Source organism: Pleurodeles waltl, chromosome 1_2 (assembly GCF_031143425.1).
Source record: "Pleurodeles waltl isolate 20211129_DDA chromosome 1_2, aPleWal1.hap1.20221129, whole genome shotgun sequence".
NCBI lineage: Eukaryota > Metazoa > Chordata > Amphibia > Caudata > Salamandridae > Pleurodeles > Pleurodeles waltl.
This window is the reverse complement of record NC_090437.1, coordinates 326,938,398-326,960,276: the sequence shown is the minus strand read 5'-3', so window position 1 is coordinate 326,960,276 and position 21,879 is coordinate 326,938,398. Positions and strand designations below refer to the sequence as shown.

Genomic DNA, 21,879 nt, shown 5'->3' with positions numbered 1-21,879 from the left:
AATAGTGGAAAAAAAATTCGAGTCACCTAAACTAGAAATTAACACTTGAATGCGTGGAAGAGGATGACAATCTACAATAATATTCTTATTTAAGGACCTGAGGTCCACACATAGCCTCAACTCACCATTCCTTTTTTTTGTAACTACAACTGGCGAAACCCATTCCGACGAATCTGTGGGAGCTATGATGCCATCTTTAACCAATTTGTCTAGCAGATCCTTTAATTGTCCTCTTACTGAGATAGGAACGGGTCTGACTTTATGTGAAATGGGAATGGCACCCTCTTTGACTCTAATACAATGCTCAAAACCCTTCACCGTGCCTACTTTGTCTGCAAATGCCCTGGGAAACTTTGCTATAAATGACTTAACATCAAAATCAGTAGAAATATTGTATACACTAAATTTAGCTACATCCACAGGTATGTCTCCTAAAATTATTGGGTCATCACATCCAGGGCGAAGGATGATGCCCAATTTCGCCAAATCTTTCCACTCAACAATGTCTCTGCCATTCAACGCTACATAAATTGTAGTCACGGTGCATCTTCCTAAGATAGACAAAGTAGCAAGAAAACATCCTAATAGATCAATATCATGATCACCAAAAGCTTTGGGACAAATATCTAGTTGTTGTAACACCTTAGTCGCAGGCCAATACTTACGATAAGTTACATCTGCTAATATAGTAATCGGTGCACCAGAGTCTGCCATAACGGAAATTTCCTTAGAATCAATAATTGCCTTACAAAAAGGTCCCTTGATGTTTGTAATACTTCTTCCTCTACCTGGAGGAATGTCTATGGTCAAAACCAAATAGGAAAATTTATCCGTACATTCTTGAACTGCGCTTTCATTTTGAGCATGAAAACTATTAACTTTCACTGTCATTCCATTATTAATAGACTTGGAATTACGATTAAATTGTCTGCAAACAGCTTGAAAATTACCAATTTTTTTGCATTTTAAGCACTTCTTACCTACAGCAGGGCAATATTGGCTACTACTAATGTGACTATGCGAGCCGCATCGGAAACATGACACAACATTTCTATTTTGTCTTGGTACCCTTTCCTTAACATAACATACTTCTGTATCCTCAAGCACTTGATTAATACTAGTGTGTTCATTTTGCCCACACACTACCTTGGATGTAACAATGGATCTTTCAACAGCCTTAGCAATATCAACAGTTTCATCTAAGGAAGGATTGCGACATGCTAACAAGCGTTCTTGAATTTTTTTTGAATGACAATGAAACACAAACTGGTCTCTGATGTGTACATCCACATTGGTGCCAAAATCACATTTTGCCGCAAGCACGCGCAAATTGGCAACAAATTCATCTACTGATTCATCTACAGCTTGTTTACACATTGCGAAATTAAACCTTTCAAGTAACACATTCGATTTGTCAGAGAATTGTTTACCAATCATTTCTTTCCCTTCAACATATACATTCCACACACTACTATCACCTCCACTGCTATCCTCCGTGGAAGGAGAAACAGGAGGCAAATTATCAAACACACGTTGTCCAGCCACACCAAGATGATTGAAAAGAAGAGCTAATTTCCTGGCAGGAGGAAATCATTGGCGTCAATTGCAGTCAAATAGTTCTCAAAAATTCTTAACCATTCAGTCCATTTAATATCTGGTTTTCCTCCCTTCGGTAAAAATGGTGGTGGTTGAACGACTAGCTGATTAGAAGCCATAATAAATAAATAAATTCCAAGTCAGGACGTATTGCATATCATTCTTATGTGGAAATATTAAGTATGTATGTACTATGCATAAATACAATCTATAGTCTCACAGTCACATTCCAGCAGTAGTTCAGTAGTGATTATCAACCTCCAGTAAACAGCTGTTCAACAATACTTGAGCCGCAATGTGCACCAAGGTTTGTAGATTGTGTATAAAAAACTGCAGCTGACACGCCGCGCACAACAATACTGTATCCAGGCAACGCAAACGCTAGAGCGAGTAGCTCTTAGGCGTCACCACTGAGAGCGCGTGGATATCCAGGCAACGCGAGCACGCAGTGTGACGTATCAGACTCAGAACTCCAGCTTCTGAGCACGTTACACCTCTACAGCGCTCGAGCCTCAATGAGCGCTCGCACAACAGAAAACATCCAGCAGTTAGACGAGAAAAGGAAAAAAAAAAACGGTGAGACGAAAAATCCGATGAGATATATGAATATAATCTCTCAACACAGCATCCAGAAGTAGATAAAAATAGCCGTGAGCCAGTGCTGGTCGGTGGACCCGCAGGTTTCTTCTTTCCTCGATGAACACGACTTCACCCCACTCCTGGTACCAAATGTAGTATAGCTTCGCCGGTATCTTCTTAAAATAAGTTGAATACAAGAAGCAGGAAAGATATGCGTATATTTATTACGGGTCCACAGCAGGCAGAGGCACACACACGCAGGACGTAGACCAAAGTGCCAATGCCGGAATCGGCACTCCTCGGGCTCTAGAACCCTAGAGGATTCCAATTGCCACGCGACAAACGAACTCCATATTAACAAAAATAAACACAGTGTATCAAAACATAACAATGTAAATAACAAATAACAAAAGTAAAACAAATGCATATATACTACACTATCCTGCAGGAGGTGCGTGGGGGCCTGCATTTAAAAACACAGTGGCCTATGAAAGTAAGGGGATGGTGGGTAAACAGAAGCCATAGTGTTGGGAGGGGATAGAGGGAGTGTGGCTAGCCAGTTAGGGGGCAGATTACATTTGGAAGGGACTGGACAGGGAGAAGGGGGAGCACAGAGGGGCACAAGTGGAGCAGGACTTTGTAGGGGGCAGGGAGAAGTGGCAGGTAGCATTTAAGGGTCAGAGGGTAGCGGTAAGGAGAGGAGGAGGTTTAACGGGGCAGGCACTTCCTGGGGTACAGGCATGTTACAAATGGGATGGGCTATTGGACGGGGTGCCCCTAGAGGTGCGGGAGCAGCTGGCAAGGAACATTGTGAGGGGGCCACAGAGGCAGCAGGCACCTTTAAAGGGCCCCTGCTGTTGGCGGGACTGGAGTGGAGCGAGTGGGAGGATGAAGAGAGGGAAGTGGTGAGGTGGGAGATGGACTAACAGGATAGGTGCTGTCAGGGGGTGTATGAGAGCGCCCATGGGAGGTGTACTGTAGGGGAGATAGTAAGCCAGCTGACTTTCAGGATGGTAGGCAAAGGCAGGGCACAGGGGCAGCACAAGGTGACCTGGCACTAGCAAGGGTGGGTAAAGCAACAGAATTAGGACCTTCTGGGGCGGGGAGGGGTCCGCACCCAGCATGGCATGGAATAGCAGCCAGGCTACCGGACACTGCCTTGCTTCTACAGGTAAACGGGTGCAGACCTGCAGAGAACTTGGGGGATCATTGGCAGTTCGGGCTGGACTGTTCCCACTGGGAACAGGGTCAAGACTGACTGCATACAGCTGGGTCCAAATTGGAATGGCATGGGTGGCAAAAAAACTATGGATTTAGGCCCAGATCTCTGTACTGGGGTGAATGTTTGACATTGTTCAGCATTCCGTCCATCACTTGTTGTTTTTGCATTGCCCCAAGTGGGAAGGGTATGCCCAGACATGGGTCCCGTGCTCCCAATGCCACTGGAATCAAGCTAGCCTGGCTGATGAAGGGTGATACCCTGAAACCGGTCTTAGGAAGCTTGTTTCCAGTCCAGGGAGGACCTGGCTTGGCAGTTCGAGCTGGACTGTTCCCACTGGGAACAGGGTCAAGACTGATTTGCATATACCTGGGTCCAAACTGGAATGGCATGGGTGGCAAAAAAACAATGGATTTAGGCCCAGATCTCTGTACTAGGGGTGAATGTTTGACATTGTTCAGCATTCCGTCCATCACTTGTTGTTTCTGCATTTGCTGCCCCAAGTGGGAAGGGTATGCCCAGACGTGGGTCCCGTGCTCCCCATGCCACTGGAATCAAGCTAGCCTGGCTGATGAAGGGTGATACCCTGAAACCGGTCCTAGGATGCTTGTTTCCATTCCAGGGAGGACCTGGCTTGGCAGTTCGGGCTGGACTGTTCCCACTGGGAACAGGGTCAAGACTGATTTGGATATAGCTGGGTCCAAACTGGAATGGTATGGGTGGCAAAAAAAACGATGGATTTAGGTCCAGATCTCTGTACTGGGGGTGAATGTTTGACATTGTTCAGCATTCCGTCCATCACTTGCTGTTTTTGCATTTGTTGTCCCAAGTGGGAAGGGTATGCCCAGACGTGGGTCCCGTACTCCGAATGCCACTGGAATCAAGCTAGCCTGGCTGATGAAGGGTGATACCCTGAAACTGGTCCTAGGATGCTTGTTTCCAGTCCAGGGAGGACCTGGCTTGGCAGTTCGGGCTGGACTGTTCCCACTGGCAACAGGGTCAAGACTGATTTGCATATAGCTGGGTCCAAACTGGAATGGCATGGATGGCAAAAAAAACGATGGCTTTAGGCCCAGATCTCTGTACTGGGGTGAATGTTTGACATTGTTCAGCATGCCGTCCATCACTTTTTGTTTTTGCATTTGTTGCCCTAAGTGGGAAGGGTATGCCCAGACGTGGGTCCCGTGCTCCCCATGCCACTGGAATCAAGCTAGCCTGGCTGATGAAGGGTGATACCCTGAAACCGGTCCTATGATGCTTGTTTCCAGTCCAGGGAGGACCTGGCTTGGCAGTTCGGGCTGGACTGTTCCCACTGGTAACAGGGTCAAGACTGATTTGCATATAGCTTGGTCCAAACTGGAATGGCATGCGTGGCAAAAAAATGATGGATTTAGGCCCAGATCTCTGTACTGGGGATGAATGTTTGACATTGTTCAGCATTCCGCCCATCACTTGTTGTTTTTTGATCATGGTACAGCTCCAAGACCCAGAGAAGAAGAGAATGCTTGGCCAGCACAGCCAGCTGTACAGCAAGATCACAGCCTCAGGAAGGCGCAGGATTGCGTCAACTGTGCAACTGGCGAGGGGGTACAGTACTACCCACGGCAAATTACACGGCAAGAAGAGGTGCTCAGTATCTGAAGAGTGGTTCGGAGAGCAGGGGACGGCCCCAAATGTATTAGTTCACAGAATATAGGACTAAGGTATGTTTTAAGGCCGCAAAGGAAGGCAGATAAGGCTGCCATGGAGAGTGAAGGTGTCTGTGGGGTGGATAAGACAACATTGGATTATGGGGACGAAAGCTTGGAAGAACGTGAATTGGTTTGCGATAACGAGTGAGAGGAATAGAGTCGTTTGTGGATGCAAGGCAAAGGGGATCAAAGGGTGGGACGACATTCTCATGAACCTGTAATTAGTGTGTTATAGGCGGTAAGTGCTCAGAAGAAGCAACATGGTGATCAAGAGGCAATGGTCAGGAGGGATCAGCTGGCAAAGCAGCGGGCTCCGGCACAGGCACCTACTTTGGAACCAGGCAAGGGTTGTGCAGAGGCATGCAAAGCAGCTGTGATGATGTCCATTGGAGTTGATGCGACGTGACCACACGGGGGCAAAGTGAGATTATTGTGCGGGGTCTATGTGACTGACGCAGGGATGGTTATGGCACACAGAAATGGACTGGGGGTAGACACCCATAAATCAGGACAAATGGACAGCAAGCCAGGTGGAAGCAAGATGGCCAACGGAGAGAAAAGGTCTCCCAAGGAGATACATGGGTTACAAGAAAAGACAGCAGAGATACAGGGGGACAGGGTGGTAGATGGGGAAAAAAAAGAGGGGGACAAAGCAGTGACTCAAGAAAGCAAAAGCTTGAAAATCAAGAAGTTGCCATACATGGGAGTATCAAAACCACTGGGCACTCACCTTATGCCAGCAACTAAAGAAAAGATATGGAACGGAGAACACAGAGAAACGTTAAAATTATTGCATAGAAAATTACTGGCTAAGGAAGGCTCAAAGTAAGAGGAGTACTAGCTGGTGAAAGCCCCAAAAGTACCCCTGAAAATTGAAAACTGGATGGTGGCCTTTCTTAGTTACGCTAGCGTCTACTGCAAAAGACACCCGGAGAGGTGTGTAGTGCTGTTTAAGTATATGGACACAATACAGAAGGCACAAATTAATTATGGGGGCTATGCCTGGGCCCAATATGATGACGAGTTTCGGGTACACATGGCAGTGGATCTCGAGCCACAATGGGGTAGAGTGGATTCTAAAGTTTGTCAGGACCATTTTCAAGGCCAGTGGACTTCCTATTGTATATCAGCCCTTTCAAGGGCACCCCAATTAGTGAGGGGTGGGGACTGCAGTCAAAGGACAGTCAGGACAGACAAGGGCATGGTGGGATTTTAATAAGGGATGATGCACCAGAGAGTATTGTAAGTTTAAACACAAATGCTCCAAATGTGCAGGCAGACACGTCCTCGTTTACTGCTAGGGGACATGAGGGTAATCACATGCAGCAGCAGGACAGTGGAAGCAGGCACAGGGGTAACTAGGGAATCAGCAACAATCACAGTCCTCCGGTTAAAGGGGAGGCAGTGTGGCTGAAAGAGCGCTCACTGCCATTAAGCTAGACAGGTTGAAAGTGTGGTTGACTCACTATGACAAGCCTTAGAAAGCTAATATATTGGAGAACGGTTTAACATGGGTGTTACGTTTGGGGTACGAAGGGTTAAGGATACGCAGGTGGGCCAGTAATTTAAGGTCAGTGGTGCCCATGAAGCACATTGTGCAAGGGAAACTAATGAAGGAGATCTGGCAGGGCAGGATGGCGGGTCCATTTGATAATTGGCCAAAGGAAAACTTAATAATATCCCCTATTATTATGGTGCCATAGGAGTCTGGACAATTTGAGCTCATTCAAAATCTATTGTGCCTGAGGGACAATCCACTAGCGATCATATTCTGGAGGATCAATCCTCGGAAACTATTCCTTAGTTGATGTGGCATGAGCCATCATGGAGGAGATGGGGATTTGGTGCATTGATGGCGAAAAGTGACATTAGGTCAGCTTTCCGCCTGCTACATGTGCACCCAGCAGACTTTCAGTTGTTAGGCATTCAATTTGAGGGACAGTGGTATGTGAACAAGATGCTTCAGATGGGGTGCTCAATTTCAGGTGCACTGTTTAAGCGTTTTAGCACTTTCTTACAATGGGCCTTTACGTGGGCAACTGGGTACACAAAGGTGATGAATCACCTTGACGATTTCTTTTTAGCAGGAAGGTCAGGGACGAGCAACTGCCAATTGATGATGACTAAGTTTCAGAAGATTATGGAGTATCAGGGGGTCCCACTAGCTCCAGAGAAGACAGCTGGACCCAGCACAGTGCTGTCGTTCCTGGGCATCGAGATTGACTCAAGGGACATGGAGGCAAAAAGCTGACAATGCAGTTGTTACTAGATTCAATGCTGGGGAAGAGCAAGGTGACAGTGAGGGAGGTACAAGTGCTCTCGGGACACTTAAACTTTGCATGCAGGGTGGTGAGGGCTGGTAGGACCTTTTGTAGGAGACTGGGGATGTCACTATCAGGTTTGTCTTTGCCACACCACCACATAAGTTTGTCAACGGAGACAAGAGGAGATTTACGGATGTGGAGATTCTTGGATTATTTTAATGGCGTGCCTTTGGTGGCAATATCCGAGTTGGAGTGGGAGCACAGGTGCACTCTGATGCAGCAGGGGGAACTGGGTTCAGACTGTACTGGCAGGGTCAGTGGGGTGCAGAAGAGTGGCCGAAGAACTGGAAGCACGGGAAGGAGTATCATCTTTTTGGAATTCTTTCCATTAGTAGTAGCGGTGGTCTTGTGGGGGGGCACAACTGGCACACAGAAAGGTGCTTTACCAAATTGATAGCATGGCAGTGGTGCAGGTAGTGAACAAACAGTTGGGCAAGGGACTTACAGGTATTGAAGTTACTGCGTATATTTGCTTTGCGATGCCTTAAATTTGACATCATATTCAGAGCACAGCACGTGCCTGAGGTGGACAATGACACTGCGGATGCTTTGTCTCATTCGCAGTGGGAGAGATTCCATTGGTTCGCCATGGACACAGATACAGTCAGCAGAAGGCTGCCCGGACTGTGGACAGCAGGCAACAGAGGATACTACGCAGCTGGTGGTAGACTCTCTTGCGGTTTCTACAAGACAGGCTTATAATCAGGCTTCAGAGTGGTTCCTGGGTAGTGGGGCAATTTGGAGAGGGGAGACACCGGGTAGAATGGAAGACGTGGTACAGTTCATTAAGGACTTCATTAGGAGAGGAAAGTCCCGCGTCATGATTGCAGGTAAAGTAATTGCCTTTATGGGCAAGCTGCTACAGGGATACACTCCATCAGTGGGTGAGCTGGGTACCCGGATTTTGGAAGTTTGGGCTACAGAGAGGAGGAGAGCTGGACCCAAAAAGGAAACCACTGACCTAAGACCTATTCTGTGCAGTGATCCCAAGCTTTTCAGTTGTGTGTTAGGAAAGAGTAGAGAAAACACTATTTGCAACCTTAATGACGTGGATGCTTTTTGGGGCATTCAAGGTGCCAGAGCTTTTGGAGGGAAGGGGTACGAAAGGACTAGCATGGAATGAAGTGAGAATTTGCGAGGATGGAATGAAAGTCTGGCTTCATAAGTCAAAGATGAATCAAAAGGGGCAGGGCAGGAAGGTCCTGTTATGTAAATACCCGGTAGAGCCATTCTACCTGATCAGGTGGGCCGCATCATTGAAAACGGTTGTTGTGGAAGGGGAGGATGAGTTTTTTTAAACACACTGATGCAAGCCAGTTAGAGCACATTAGCTGTTAGGTGTGCTACGCAAAGCGTTATCACACTTAGGCATAGATACAAGGTCTTATGGCACCATTCCTTCTGCATTGGGTCAGCGATGGAAGCGGGGAAACAGAGGTTGGAATAGGATAAGCATAATAAGACTAGGCTGGTGGTCCTCTGACTGTTATCGGTGCTATGTCCGGGGGGATGGTGGGGGGAAAGCAGCAGTATTAAGCTGGAGTACACTTACACCTGGTCTATCTTTGTGGATTGTGGGACATCCGTTTGTAAAATGGGCAGAGAGACAAGTGAGGGGAGAGTAATCAAAGCTCCAACTTGGGCTTCGATTCAGCAAAGCTGTATGTCTAGTGGCATAGAAAAGGGAAGATGAGATGGAAATAACATTTGCAATATTTCAACAGGTTTATGATTAGGGGGCAATATCCAGATATCTTGCTTCTTCATGTAGGCAAGAACGACTTAGTAATTGATAAATGGGTAGTTCTAGTGCGAAGGATGAAAGATGACTTATTGGAAATACAGACACAATGGTCGGGGACCCACATTATGTAGACTGAATTTAACCCTAGGAGAGACTGTAAGGGGGCAGAAAAACCAGCAGCGACAGAGAAAATGAGAAGAAAGGTTAGTAAAGAAATTAGGACTTTTTGTAGGCGAAGCAGGATAGGCAGAGTGGAATAAAAGGATCTGGTATAAAGCCTTGGATTTTTTCAGTGGTGATGTACTATATTTGATTTTTTATGGCACAGAGCTTTACTTGCTGCAGTTCCGGGAGGTAGTGGCATAAGCTTGTGCCATACACTACAAGACGGAAGGCAGTTGGGAGGGTCAGAAAAGGGAGAGGCAATTCTCTCCCTTTTCTGGGTGGTTGATGACTGAGAAGTTGGCATGGGCTAGACAAGTTTATTGTTGTGGCTGCGGCAAATGTGGCAGAAAGGGAACGGGTAGACAAGCACACGCCTGGACGAGGCAGGAAGGTTAAGTCTCATTAACAGGTTAAATTAGTTACAGGTTTTAACAACTGTAGTTAAACTGTATGGGAGGTTGAAAGCTTCAAAGGAGGAATCGTAACACAGAAAGGGGGATAGAGCTGTGTGGGGTTAGTTGTGGGGGGAGGGAAATTTGTAGGGATGGGGGTAGGTTAATGTAGGTAATTTGCTTGGCTAGTTAGGTCTAGTTTTGTAAGGCTAGGGTTATGTTATGTGATGTGCACAACCTGTTTCAATAAAGCAGCCTTTTTAACAAAGATAAGGTGTCAGTGGTATATGCTGCTCCCCTAAACCCCAAGCGGATCATGGGGGGCAGAAAACCACCAGGAGGTCTGCCCCACGGGTACATTTGGGGAATGGAGCATTCTAGCAACTGCTCCATTTTGAATGGCCACCGATCTTTTTGGGCTACTTGGGCTCTATAGGATATATAGGATGCCATTTTAATAAGCCAGCCACCATTTTGTTAAAATTTAGCATGGTGGCTGGCAGTAGCATAGGAGCTTTTCTCCAACCTCCCTTCCCCAGAATTAGGGCTAGTCATTGGGGTTATGAGAGAAATAGCTATTGGCTCAGTTATGGAACAGGTGCACATGATGGTTTAAAGAGTTGTATGGTTGTTGCTTGAAGCAGGTGCACTGGCGGTTGGCCGAGAAGTTGGTATGGGTTAGCCAAGTTTAATATTGTTGGCAGCGGCAATACAGGTACAAAGGGAACAGGAAGACAAGCACACGCCTGGACGAGGCAGGAAGTTTAAGGTTCAATAACAAGTTAATCAGTTACAGATTTTAATAGCTGTAGTTTAACATATGGGAGGTTGAAAACCTCAAGGGAGGAATCTTGACATAGAAAGGGGGCAGAGCTTTGCAAGTTAAGTTGGAGGGGGTACATTTGTAGGGGTGGAGGCAGGTTAATGTAGGTAATTTGCTTGTCTAGTTAGGTCTAGTTTTGCAAGGCTTAAGGTCAGGTTTTTTTTTTTAGGTAAAATGCACCTGTTTTAATAGCGCGGCCTTTTTTACATAAATAAGGTGTCAGTGGTCTGTGCTGCTCCCGTATTCCCCACACAAAGGATGTTAGGCAAGACTCGAGCCTGGGCCCACAGTTCCCAAGTTGGCAGATCTGGCCGTAGCACCACATCCGCTGCCTTGCTGGAGTCCTTTCTCTTGAGATTTTTTGGTGTTGTTGACCGCAGATGCGACAACTATGCCACTTTACTCATTTTTTAAAATGGGGATTGAATGAAGCATATACACAATTCAGAGTATTGAGATTTTCTGCGGTGCCTCAGAACAGGCCTGACTGGAGGAAGATGACAGCAGGACATATTTGATTGGTAAATTAATAGCGTAGGGTATTCTGCCAGGTTTCTAGGATGACTTGCCACTGTGTCATGGTCACTTCCTATAAGTCACTTCATGGCTTGGAAAAGTAGGGTGAACTTGCCTAGGGTCAGAAAAGAGGTAAATATTCTGTCCCACGTGGTATACAGGCTTTGACTTGCAGTATTTACTCTGTAGGACGTTACCATACAGGCTATTTATTGATATGTTACCACACAGCACGTTACCAAGTATTTCATAAAAAAAAAAAAAACATAATTATTTTGTCATTTAAGAAGAACAATGTAAGTGTTATGGGATGGGTAAGGGTTCAAGGTAGTAAGTATTATAAAGGGCGAGGGACTCCTCCCTTTCGACTCCATTGCGCATGGGCGTCGACTCCATCTTAGATTGTTTTCCCCGCAGAGGGTGAGGTAGGAGTTGTGTATATAGTAAAGGTGCCCATGCAATGGAGTAAGTATGTATGTACATAATGTGTATAAAACTAGTAAGTATTTACAAAATTACAAATTTACAGGTTTCATTCAACTTATAACGGGTACAGTCTCCCGGGGAGGCGGGAGGGCGCATGTGAATCTGCAGCGTCCCATGCCACGAACAGATGTACACTGGGTAAGTGACATTTTCCGTTCGATGGCATGTGTAGCTGCAGATACACATGCTGTGCATAGACTAGTAAGCAGTAATCTCCCCAAATGCGGTGGCTTAGCCTGTAGGAGTTGAAGTTGTCTGAAATAATGTTCGTAATACAGCCTGTCCTACTGTGGCTTGTTGTGTTGTTAACACATCTACACAGTAATGTTTTGTGAATGTATGAGGCGTAGACCATGTGGCTGCCTTACAGATTTCTGTCATAGGTATATTTCCTAGAAAACCCATTGTGGCGCCTTTCTTCCTAGGGGAGTGCGCCTTTGGCGTAATAGGTAGATCTCTTTTTGCTTTGATATAGCAGGTCTGAATACATTTCACTATCCATCTGGCAATGTCTTGTTTGGATATTGGATTTCCTGCATGAGGTTTTTGGAAGGCTACAAACAATTGTTTTGTTTTGAGAAACTGTTTTGTTCTATCAATGTAATACATTAGTGCTCTTTTAATGTCTAAAGTATGCAAGGCTCTTTCGGCTACTGAGTCTGGTTGTGGAAAAAAGACTGGGAGTTCCACTGTTTGGTTTAGGTGGATCGGTGATATAACTTTTGGTAAGAATTTGGGATTTGTACGGAGAACCACTTTATGTTTATGTATTTGTATAAAGGGTTCTTGTATAGTAAATGCTTGTATTTCACTTACTCCTCTAAGAGATGTGATAGCTATTAGGAAGGCTACTTTCCAAGTTAAGTATTGCATCTCACAAGAGTGCATGGTTTCAAATGGTGGTCCCATGAGTCGTGTTAATACAATATTGAGGTTCCACGAGGGGACTGGTGGTGTTCTCAGGGGTATGATTCTTTTTAAACCCTCCATAAATGCTTTGATGACTGGGATTCTAAAAAGTGATGTTGAATGTGTAATCTGCAGATAGGCAGATATTGCTGTGAGATGTATTTTAATAGAAGAAAATGCTAGTTTCGATTTTTGTAAGTGTAATAAGTAGCTTACAATGTTTTTTGCGGAAGCATGTAGTGGTTGAATTTGATTATTATGGCAGTAGTAAACAAATCTTTTCCATTTGTTTGCATAACAATGTCTTGTAGTAGGTTTTCTAGCTTGTTTAATGACCTTCATACATTCTTGTGTAAGGTCTAAATGTCCAAATTCTAAGACTTCAGGAGCCAGATTGCTAGATTGAGCAATGCTGGATTCGGGTGTCTGATCTGTTGTTTGTGTTGAGTTAGCAGATCTGGTCTGTTTGGTAGTTTGATATGAGGTCATACTGACAGGTCTATTAGTGTTGTGTACCACGGTTGGCGAGCCCAGGTTGGTGCTATTAGTATTAGTTTGAGTCTGTTTTGACTCAATTTGTTTACCAGATAAGGAAGGAGTGGGAGAGGGGGAAAAGCGTAAGCAAATATCCCTGACCAACTCATCCATAACGCATTGCCCTTGGACTGAGGGTGTGGATACCTGGACGCGAAGTCTTGGCATTTTGTGTTTTCTTTTGTTGCGAATAGGTCTATTTTTGGTGTTCCCCAGCGTAGAAAGTACGTTTGTAGTATCTGGGGATGAATTTCCCATTCGTGTGTTTGTTGGTGAGCTCGACTGAGATTGTCGGCCAACTGGTTTTGAATCCCTGGGATGTATGGTTCTATTAGGCGAATGTGATTGTGAATCGCCCAATGACAAATCTTTTGTGCTAAGAGACACAGTTGTGATGAGTGTGTCCCTCCTTGTTTGTTTAGGTAATAAATTGTTGTCATGTTGTCTGTTTTGACAAGAATGTGTTTGTGGGCTATTAGTGGTTGACATGCTTTCAATGTTAGAAACACTGCTAACAGTTCTAAATTATTTATATGCAGTTGTTTTTGCTGAACATCCCATTGTCCCTGTATACTGTGCTGGTTGAGGTGTGCTCCCCACCCCATCATGGAAGCATCTGTTGAGATCACGTATTGAGGCACTGGGTCTTGGAATGGCCGCCCTTGGTTTAAATTTATAGGATTCCACCATTGAAGCGAGAAGTGTGTCTGGCGGTCTATCAACACTAGATCCTGAAGTTGACCCTGTGCTTGTGTCCATTGTGTTGCTAGGCACTGTTGTAAGGGCCGCATGTGTAGTCTTGCGTTTGGGACATCATGCCTAGAAGTTTAATTACAAACCTCACTTGGTAGTTATGGTTTGGGTAGGTGTTTAATATTATATTTTGGAATGCTTGTACTCTTTGTGGACTTGGAGTGGCAATCGCTTTTTGTGTGTCGATTGTTGCTCCCAAGTATTGTTGTATTTGACACGGTTCTAGATATGATTTTTGGTAGTTTAGAGAGAACCCTAGTTTGTGTAGGGTTTCTATGACGTATTGTGTGTGTAGAAGACACTGTTGTTGAGTGCTGGTTTTTATTAACCAATCGTCCAAGTAAGGGAATACGTGCATGTGCTGTCTCCTGATGTGAGCGGCTACTACTGCAAGGCGTTTTGTGAATACCCTTGGGGCTGTTGTTATCCCGAATGGTAACACTTTGAATTGGTAATGCACGCCTTGGATTACAAATCTTAAGTATTTCCTGTGGGAAGGATGTATGGGTATGTGGAAATATGCATCCTTGAGATCTAATGTTGACATGTAGTCCTGTTTTTTGAGCAAGGGAATCACGTCTTGAAGTGTTACCATGTGAAAGTGATCTGATTTGATGTAAAGATTCAGTGTTCTGAGGTCTAATATGGGTCTCAGCGTTTTGTCTTTCTTTGGAATTAGGAAATATAGGGAGTAGACACCTGTTCCTTTTTGATGATTGGGTACTAGTTCTATTGCTTGTTTTTGTAACAATGTTTGGACTTCTAGATGTAACAGGTCTAAGTGTTGTTTGGACATATTGTGTGCTCTTGGAGGCACATCTGGTGGCAATTGTAGGAATTCTATGCAATAACCATGTTGGATAATGGCTAGGACCCATGCGTCTGTAGTTATGTCTTCCCAGTTGTGGTAATATGCGGTAAGTCTCCCCCCCACTGGTGTTGAGTGGTGGGGGTTTGTGACATTGAAGTCACTGTTTGGTTTGCGGGGTATTGGGCTCTGGAATTTCCCTCTTGTCTTTGGGAATTGCACCCCCCCCACTATATGTTCCTCGAAAACCTCCTCTCTGATACTGGCCCTGATATGTGCGTCTGACTTGTGAGGTGGATGGCTCTGTGGTTTGGGAGCGAAACCCCCCTCTAAAGTGCGGCTTTCTAAAAGTGCCTATGCTCTGTGGGGCGTAGAGCGCACCCATGTCTTTATCCGTGTCCTTTTTGAGTTTTTCTATTGCCGTATCCACCTCCGGCCCAAACACTTGTTCTTGGTTGAACAGCATTTTCAGCACAGCCTGCTGGATTTCTGGTTTAAAACCGGAGCTCCGTAACCATGCGTGCCTACGAATGGTTACTGCCGTGTTCACTGTCCTTGCTACAGTGTCTGCTGAGTCCATAGCCGACCTTATTTGGTTGTTTGAAATAGTTTGTCCTTCCTCAACAACCTGTTGGGCACGTTTTTGGTACTCCTTGGGTAGGTGCTGAATGAGATGTTGCATCTCATCCCAATGTGCCCTGTCGTATCGAGCCAGTAGAGCCTGAGAATTGGCAATCCGCCATTGATTGGCTGCCTGTGCTGCCACCCTCTTGCCTGCTGCATCGAATTTCCGACTTTCCTTGTCGGGCGGTGGCGCGTCTCCGGAGGATTGGGAGTTTGTCCTCTTTCGGGCTGCTCCCACTACCACCGAATCAGGAGTTAATTGTTGTGTGATAAACACAGGGTCAGTTGGGGGAGGTTTATATTTCTTCTTCACCCTAGGCGTGATGGCTCTGCCTTTTACTGGGTGCTGGAACACTTGTTTGGCGTGTTTTAACATGCCTGGTAGCATTGGCAAACTTTGGTATGAGTTGTGAGTGGATGCCAAGGTGTTAAACAAAAAGTCGTCTTTTATGGGCTCTGCATGCATTGCTACATTATGGAATGTAGCTGCCCTTGAAACCACCTGCATATATGCAGTGCTGTCCTCAGGTGGTGACGGCCTTGCCGGGTAGCAATCGGGACTATTGTCTGAGACCGGTGCATCATACAAGCCCCATGCATCCGGGTCATCTTGTGTCATCCCCGTGTGTGTCGGCGACTGCATCATTGGGGGTGTTGCTACCGGGGACAGGTGTGGCGAATGCAATGGAGATTGCTGTGGCGAGAACCTTGGTGGTGTTTTGTCTTTAGCCACTTTCGCTTTTGGCTGCATTTCCGTCTCCTGGAATGCTAGCTTTGGCTTGATTTTTATTGGAGGAAGAGTTTGGATTTTCCCTGTGTCCTTTTGTATGTGCAGCCTCCTCTGGGTATGGTCTGGCTCTCCCATGCCCAGTTCTTGTTCAAATCTGTGCCCTTGCAGCTGACTTGAAAGGCCTTGCTCTTCTGTATAGGAGCCTGGTTTTGACTCCGAGGCAGCATGTTTCGGCACTGAAGCTTTTTGTACAGTCTTTTTTGGCTCCGAGGAAACCTTCTTGACTTTAGGGGTGCCGAACTCTCGGTGCCGAGATGATTCGGAGCCGGTATCTCGACTGGAGTCGGATGTCTTCGGCTGCTGGGAGGCCTTTTTCGGTGCCGATGTTTGGTCACTGTGTTTTCGGGTTAAGCCATGGCCTGTTGGCGGTGGCATCCCCTTGGCCTTTATTATATTTGAGTGAGTCTTTGCCGGGGCTGGTTTACTCACAGTTTGTTGCTGCGTCTTCGGCTGCTCACTTTTGGACTCGTCCGAGTCCGAATCTCGAATGGAGAATCTCTCCTCTTCCTCGACCTGCTCGGCCGGTGTCGACGCCATCTGGAGTCTTCGCGCTCTTCGATCTCGTAGTGTTTTCTTGGATCGAAATGCTCGACAGGCCTCGCAAGTATCCTCCCTGTGTTCCGGAGATAAACACAGATTACAGACCAAGTGTTGGTCTGTATAAGGATACTTTGCGTGGCAATTGGGGCAGAAGCGGAAGGGGGTCCGGTCCATGAGGTTTGAAGATGGATGCGGTCGGGCCGACCAGGCCCCGCTGGAGAGTGGAAGCCCCGAAGGGCCGCCGGAGCGCTTCTTTTTTCGGTGTCGATGTGCTAACACTAAACCGGTACCGAGCGCGAACAATACCGTCGAATTTTCCGATAACTAACTAACTAACTTTCCGGAATCGAAATACGAAGCGAAGAGGAACACGTCCGAACCCAATTGCGGAAAGAAAACAATCTAAGATGGAGTCGACACCCATGCACAATGGAGCCGAAAGGGAGGAGTCCCTCGGACTCGTGACTCGAAAAGACTTCTTCGAAGAAAAACAACTTGTAACACTCCGAGCCCAACACTAGATGGCAGGATAATGCACAGCATGTGTATCTGCAGCTACACAAGCCATCGAACATATATATATATATATATAACAATAATGCCCTTGGAGTAAAGGCATATATAGTAACGTCTGACAGACATTTCAAGCAATTAAACAGAACTCAATGAGACTTGGCAATGGATGTGATCTCTGGATATTCTCCAATGAAAGCTTTGACATGGCAAAATGGCTAAGGGAACTGAACGGGTGTAACCATCTCTCTGGATAAGCTGGAGGACAAGCAACACTGGTCAAGTATGCCAAAATGGAGATGATTTGGCCCACTAGATTTCAACGTCACTGCTTATACTGCAACCTTTCTAAAACAAATTCAATGCTCTAAAAGACATGTGTGTCGAATGCATGGACAATTGGTAATTGTCCTACACTCTTTGGCCTGTTTAGTAAGAGTGGAGGTGAAAAACAGAGCAACAGCTGAATGTAAAGAGAAAGATTCAGATATGTAATGTGTAGCCCAGCAAGGCACAGAGAGAGACACATTTTCACAAATCTAACCCAAAAGGTTATTACAAGTATCACAGACACATCTGTACAGATAATTTGACAAAGTGAAGACTAAATAATTTTCCAACAGAAAATCCCCTGATCAATGAGTGTCATTAGTATGGGCAAATAGCATATAATTAAAAGTATGTTCATCAAATGGTGGGGCAGCTGTGCACCATCTGGGAAACTCCTGTTAGTTAATGATGACAAATTACTTACTCTAAGTTTCTGAGTTTGAGCTACAACTCCATTTGGGTGCATCATGGCGATAAATATGGGCACATCTCCAAGAGGACTTCCAACTCCTCCAGCAATGCTAACCCCCAGTGAGTCAGAAGGACCCTGAAGGTGCAGAAATAAAAGAAAAAATGTGATGTTACCCAGTCATTATACTACCATACACAAGAGAAACATTGTAAAACTATATAAAACATATTCTAAAAACTAAAAATCTACAATATAATTAACACCAGCAATCTACTGCACCATTAGTCCATGAACAACATATTAACTTAATTAAGGAGGAATGTTTTCTAAGAATTTCAAATGTTTCTAAATGATCTCTATCAACGCGGAAAACCATTGTAGCACTTACAGTCACAATTTCAGAAGACAATATTTAGTAAAACATTTCAGGTAATGCATTTCTAATAAACAGTTGTGAGTACTCAATTCCTGTCAATCCATGCTTTTTTTTCTGGATTAATTAAAACGCTGTACAAGTCCAAAGCAAAAGAACAATTGTCAACGAACTAGGCATTCATTTAACCTAAAAAAAAGGCTATGTTACGTACAATGTAAGCATCTGTTCCTGGTACGTAGGGCTGTAGATTCATATGTTCTGCATACTCCTGTCAACTAGTGTGTGCAAACAGTTTTTCATTGATGAAGTCTTTCGATTCATGAGCTGTACTGACTCTCCCTATGATTGTTAATGTGCATGTTCACCTGCTCCATTACTAGACTGGTCTGTGCACGGTGTGTGAGGATGAAGGTGGAGTGTAGAAAAGAACAAACTGATGACCATGCAAAAGTAGAAGAGAAAGAGAAAGGAGAAAGAGAAAAGGATATCTACAACAACCGGAAGCTTCCAGGGAGGAGGACAGGCACATGAAAATCTACAGTAATACATGCCACGGACAGATGCTTACAGGGTAAGTAACGTTTTCCATTTGTACCATTGGTAGCTGTAGCTACACATGTTCTGTACAGACTGATAAGCAGTACTCCCCTAAGTAGTGGCTAGCCGTAGGATGTTGCAGAAGATAGAAAGTCTGTAGGACAGCTTGGCCAACCTTTGCTATTTGACATTCTAAGACATCCACACAAGAGTGGACCAGGTAGCTGCTTTACATATGTCGGCCATGGGGATTTTGCCACTCTTTTGGCGAGTGAAGTGCGATCTGGGCAAGACAGGCAGTTGCCTTTTGGCCTTAATGTAGCAAGTTTGAATAGACTTTGCCGTGTTGGCTCTCATACCAATGAGACTGCTGGATTTGGGCAGCAGCACCACTGGATTGTGCGGAACTGAGTCGAATCCCACACCATGAGACAACTGTCAGCCTAACCCTTCTGGACAGCTAGCAGTACCTCACCAGTTCCCAAGAGCAGAAGTGATTTGTGGCAGCTGTGCGCATGACATTCTGATTTCTCAGGGAAATTGTTGTGGAACAGATCTTATCCTTTTCTCTCAGTTACATTTGTCTCACACATGCAAAGACAAACAGAAGCAGGAATTGGTTCAATTAATTTTACTGTATCAACTGCATTCTAGATTTAAAGGCATGTACTGCAATGATTAGGATAAAGAAACATGATAATAGCAGAGCGATGATGAAAAAAGTGAAACATAAGAAAAGTCCCACCATAATGTCACAATACTAGGTTTTAGAATTCCTACCTACACCACTAAGGTTCTATTCTGAAGCACAGCACTGTTAGCCCTAATCTGCACTTCAGGACACCTTCGGGAGACGACATCCCTCAAACCTGAATATGGTAGTGGCGAAGAGGGGTGTCAGGCTACCGAGTGTCTAGTCTCAGAAGGCAGCTGCAATGAAGTGAACAGAATGTGATGGCAACTTCTGACTGGAATTTCCCTCTAACGTATATGGGGCGGATAGGTGTTCTAAATAATAAAACATCTGTGGCCTGATGTATGACGGCCTATCTCAGTCGCAAACAGTGATAATCACTGTTTGCAAACGCAAAATTGGCTGGTACGATGTACCATACCTATTTTGTGAGTCAGTCGCAATTACCAACTTGCAAAATAGAGATTTGCGAACCACAATAAGGAAGGGGCGTCCCTTCCTAATTGCGAGTCGCAAGGGGTTGTATGACTGTTTTGTGAACGCAACTGCGGTGTAAAACAATCGCAGTTCCCACCAATTTGAAAGTGGTGGTAACCCATTCGCAATCGGGAAGGGGTTCCCAGAGGACCCCTTCCCCTTTGTGAATGGATGCAAAAATATTTTTCAGAGCAAGCAGTGGTCCCACAGGCAACTGCCAGCTCTGAAAAAAAGAAAGAAAAAGAAAAAAATGTTTTGGTTCGAAATGCATCCCGTTTTCCTTTAAGGAAAACAGGCTGCATTACAAAAACGCTTTATATAAAAGTAGTCACAGACATGGTGGTCTGCTGTCCCCAGCAGGCCACCATCCCTGTGGGTCATTTGCGAACCCGCTGGGAATCGCAAACAGTGTTACTGACACTGTTGCACATTTGGTTTTGCAATTTGCATCTCGCAAATGAGGCGCAAATTGCAAGTCTCAAAAAATGTGGTCATAAATCTGGCCCCTGATGTTCTGAGAATACTGCTCTAATGTAAGAATCGAACGAGTTACTTACCTTCGGTAACGACTTTTCTGGTGGATACATTAGCTACCTGTGGATTCCTCACCTAATGAATACTCCCATGGCGCCAGCATTCGACGGAAATCTTCTTCCTAGTCTCTGCACGTCGACGAGGACGTCACTCTAGCCCACGCGACGCCGTCTGACGTCATACAGGCAATAAGAGGTCCTCGACGACGTGCCGACGTCAGTACCAACATTTTTTACGTGCATGAGAACAACCACCCAATGCAATGAAAGAGCAAGGCAACATCCCATAACCTTGTAAAATACACAATATTGCAATGAATAGCTGTAAATTTAATATAACAAACAAATATATGCAAATCATGTATGTACACAAAGATATATACATATATATATATATATATACAGATAATATACACATGTATCCATATATACAACGTCTATTGCGACCTTGAAGACCAAGAGGAGCGCACTCAAGGATTACTTGGTAAGACCAGAAAGGCAACGGGGAGGCGGGTGGGACCGTGAGGAATCCACAGGTAGCTAATGTATCCACCAGAAAAGTCGTTACCGAAGGTAAGTAACTCGTTCTTCTGATGGATACAACTACCTGTGGATTCCTCACCTAATGAATAGAGTCCCAAAGCAGTACCACGCCCGGTGGCGGGTGCCTAAATGGTCAAACCAAGAAATCCTGCAGCACTGACCGTGCAAAATGGCCGTCCCTTCTGACCTCAGAGTCCAAACAGTAATGTTTCGCAAAAGTGTGAAGGGACGACCAAGTTGCGGCCTTGCAGATGTCAACCACAGGAACACCCCTGGCCAAGGCCGAAGTGGCCGACTTAGCTCTGGTGGAATGAGCTCTAATGCCCTCAGGAGGGTCCTTCTTTGCCAAAGAGTAACAGATTTAATGCAAAGAACCACCCACCTGGAGAGTGTTCTCTTGTGGACTGACTTTCCTCTCCTCTTGCCCACGTACCCGATGAACAGCTGATCCTCCAGCCTGAAATCCTTTGTTCTATCAATAAAGAAGCTCAACGCCCTCTTTGGGTCCAGACGGTGCAGTCTTTCTTCCTCTTTAGAAGGATGAGGCGGAGGATAGAACGTGGACAAAGTAATTGTCTGAGCCAAATGGAAGGGTGAAACAACCTTCGGGAGGAAAGCAGCCTTGGTCCTCAACACCACCTTATCCCCATAAAAAGTTGTATAAGGGGGTTTTACTGATAAGGCCTGCAACTCACTCACTCTCCTTGCAGATGTTATCGCTACCAGGAAAACTGTTTTTATAACCAAATACCTTAAGGGGCAAGAATGCATAGGCTCAAAAGGGGACCCCATAAGGAAAGTCAGGACCAAGGACAAATCCCATTGCGGCATAACGAATGGTTTTGGAGGATATTTATTTAGAAGACCTTTCAAGAATCTGATAACAATAGGGGATTTAAATAACGATGGTTGGTCTGGAAGACAAATGAAGGCTGACAAGGCCGACAAATAACCCTTAATGGTAGCCACTG

The 21,879-nt window shown here is 45.2% G+C and overlaps 1 protein-coding gene across 12 annotated transcripts in view; it reads right to left on the bottom strand.

The window, feature by feature from the left end:
* The window catches only part of MPDZ (multiple PDZ domain crumbs cell polarity complex component), a 1,044,214-nt gene that overhangs the window by 66,573 nt on the left and 955,762 nt on the right, over positions 1-21,879 (bottom strand). For all 12 annotated transcript variants that reach the window (XM_069238948.1, XM_069238974.1, XM_069239000.1 and 9 more), the window contains one exon: positions 17,761-17,883. In XM_069238948.1, the coding sequence (XP_069095049.1) occupies positions 17,761-17,883 (123 nt within the window). The remainder of the gene's footprint in view (positions 1-17,760; positions 17,884-21,879) is intronic.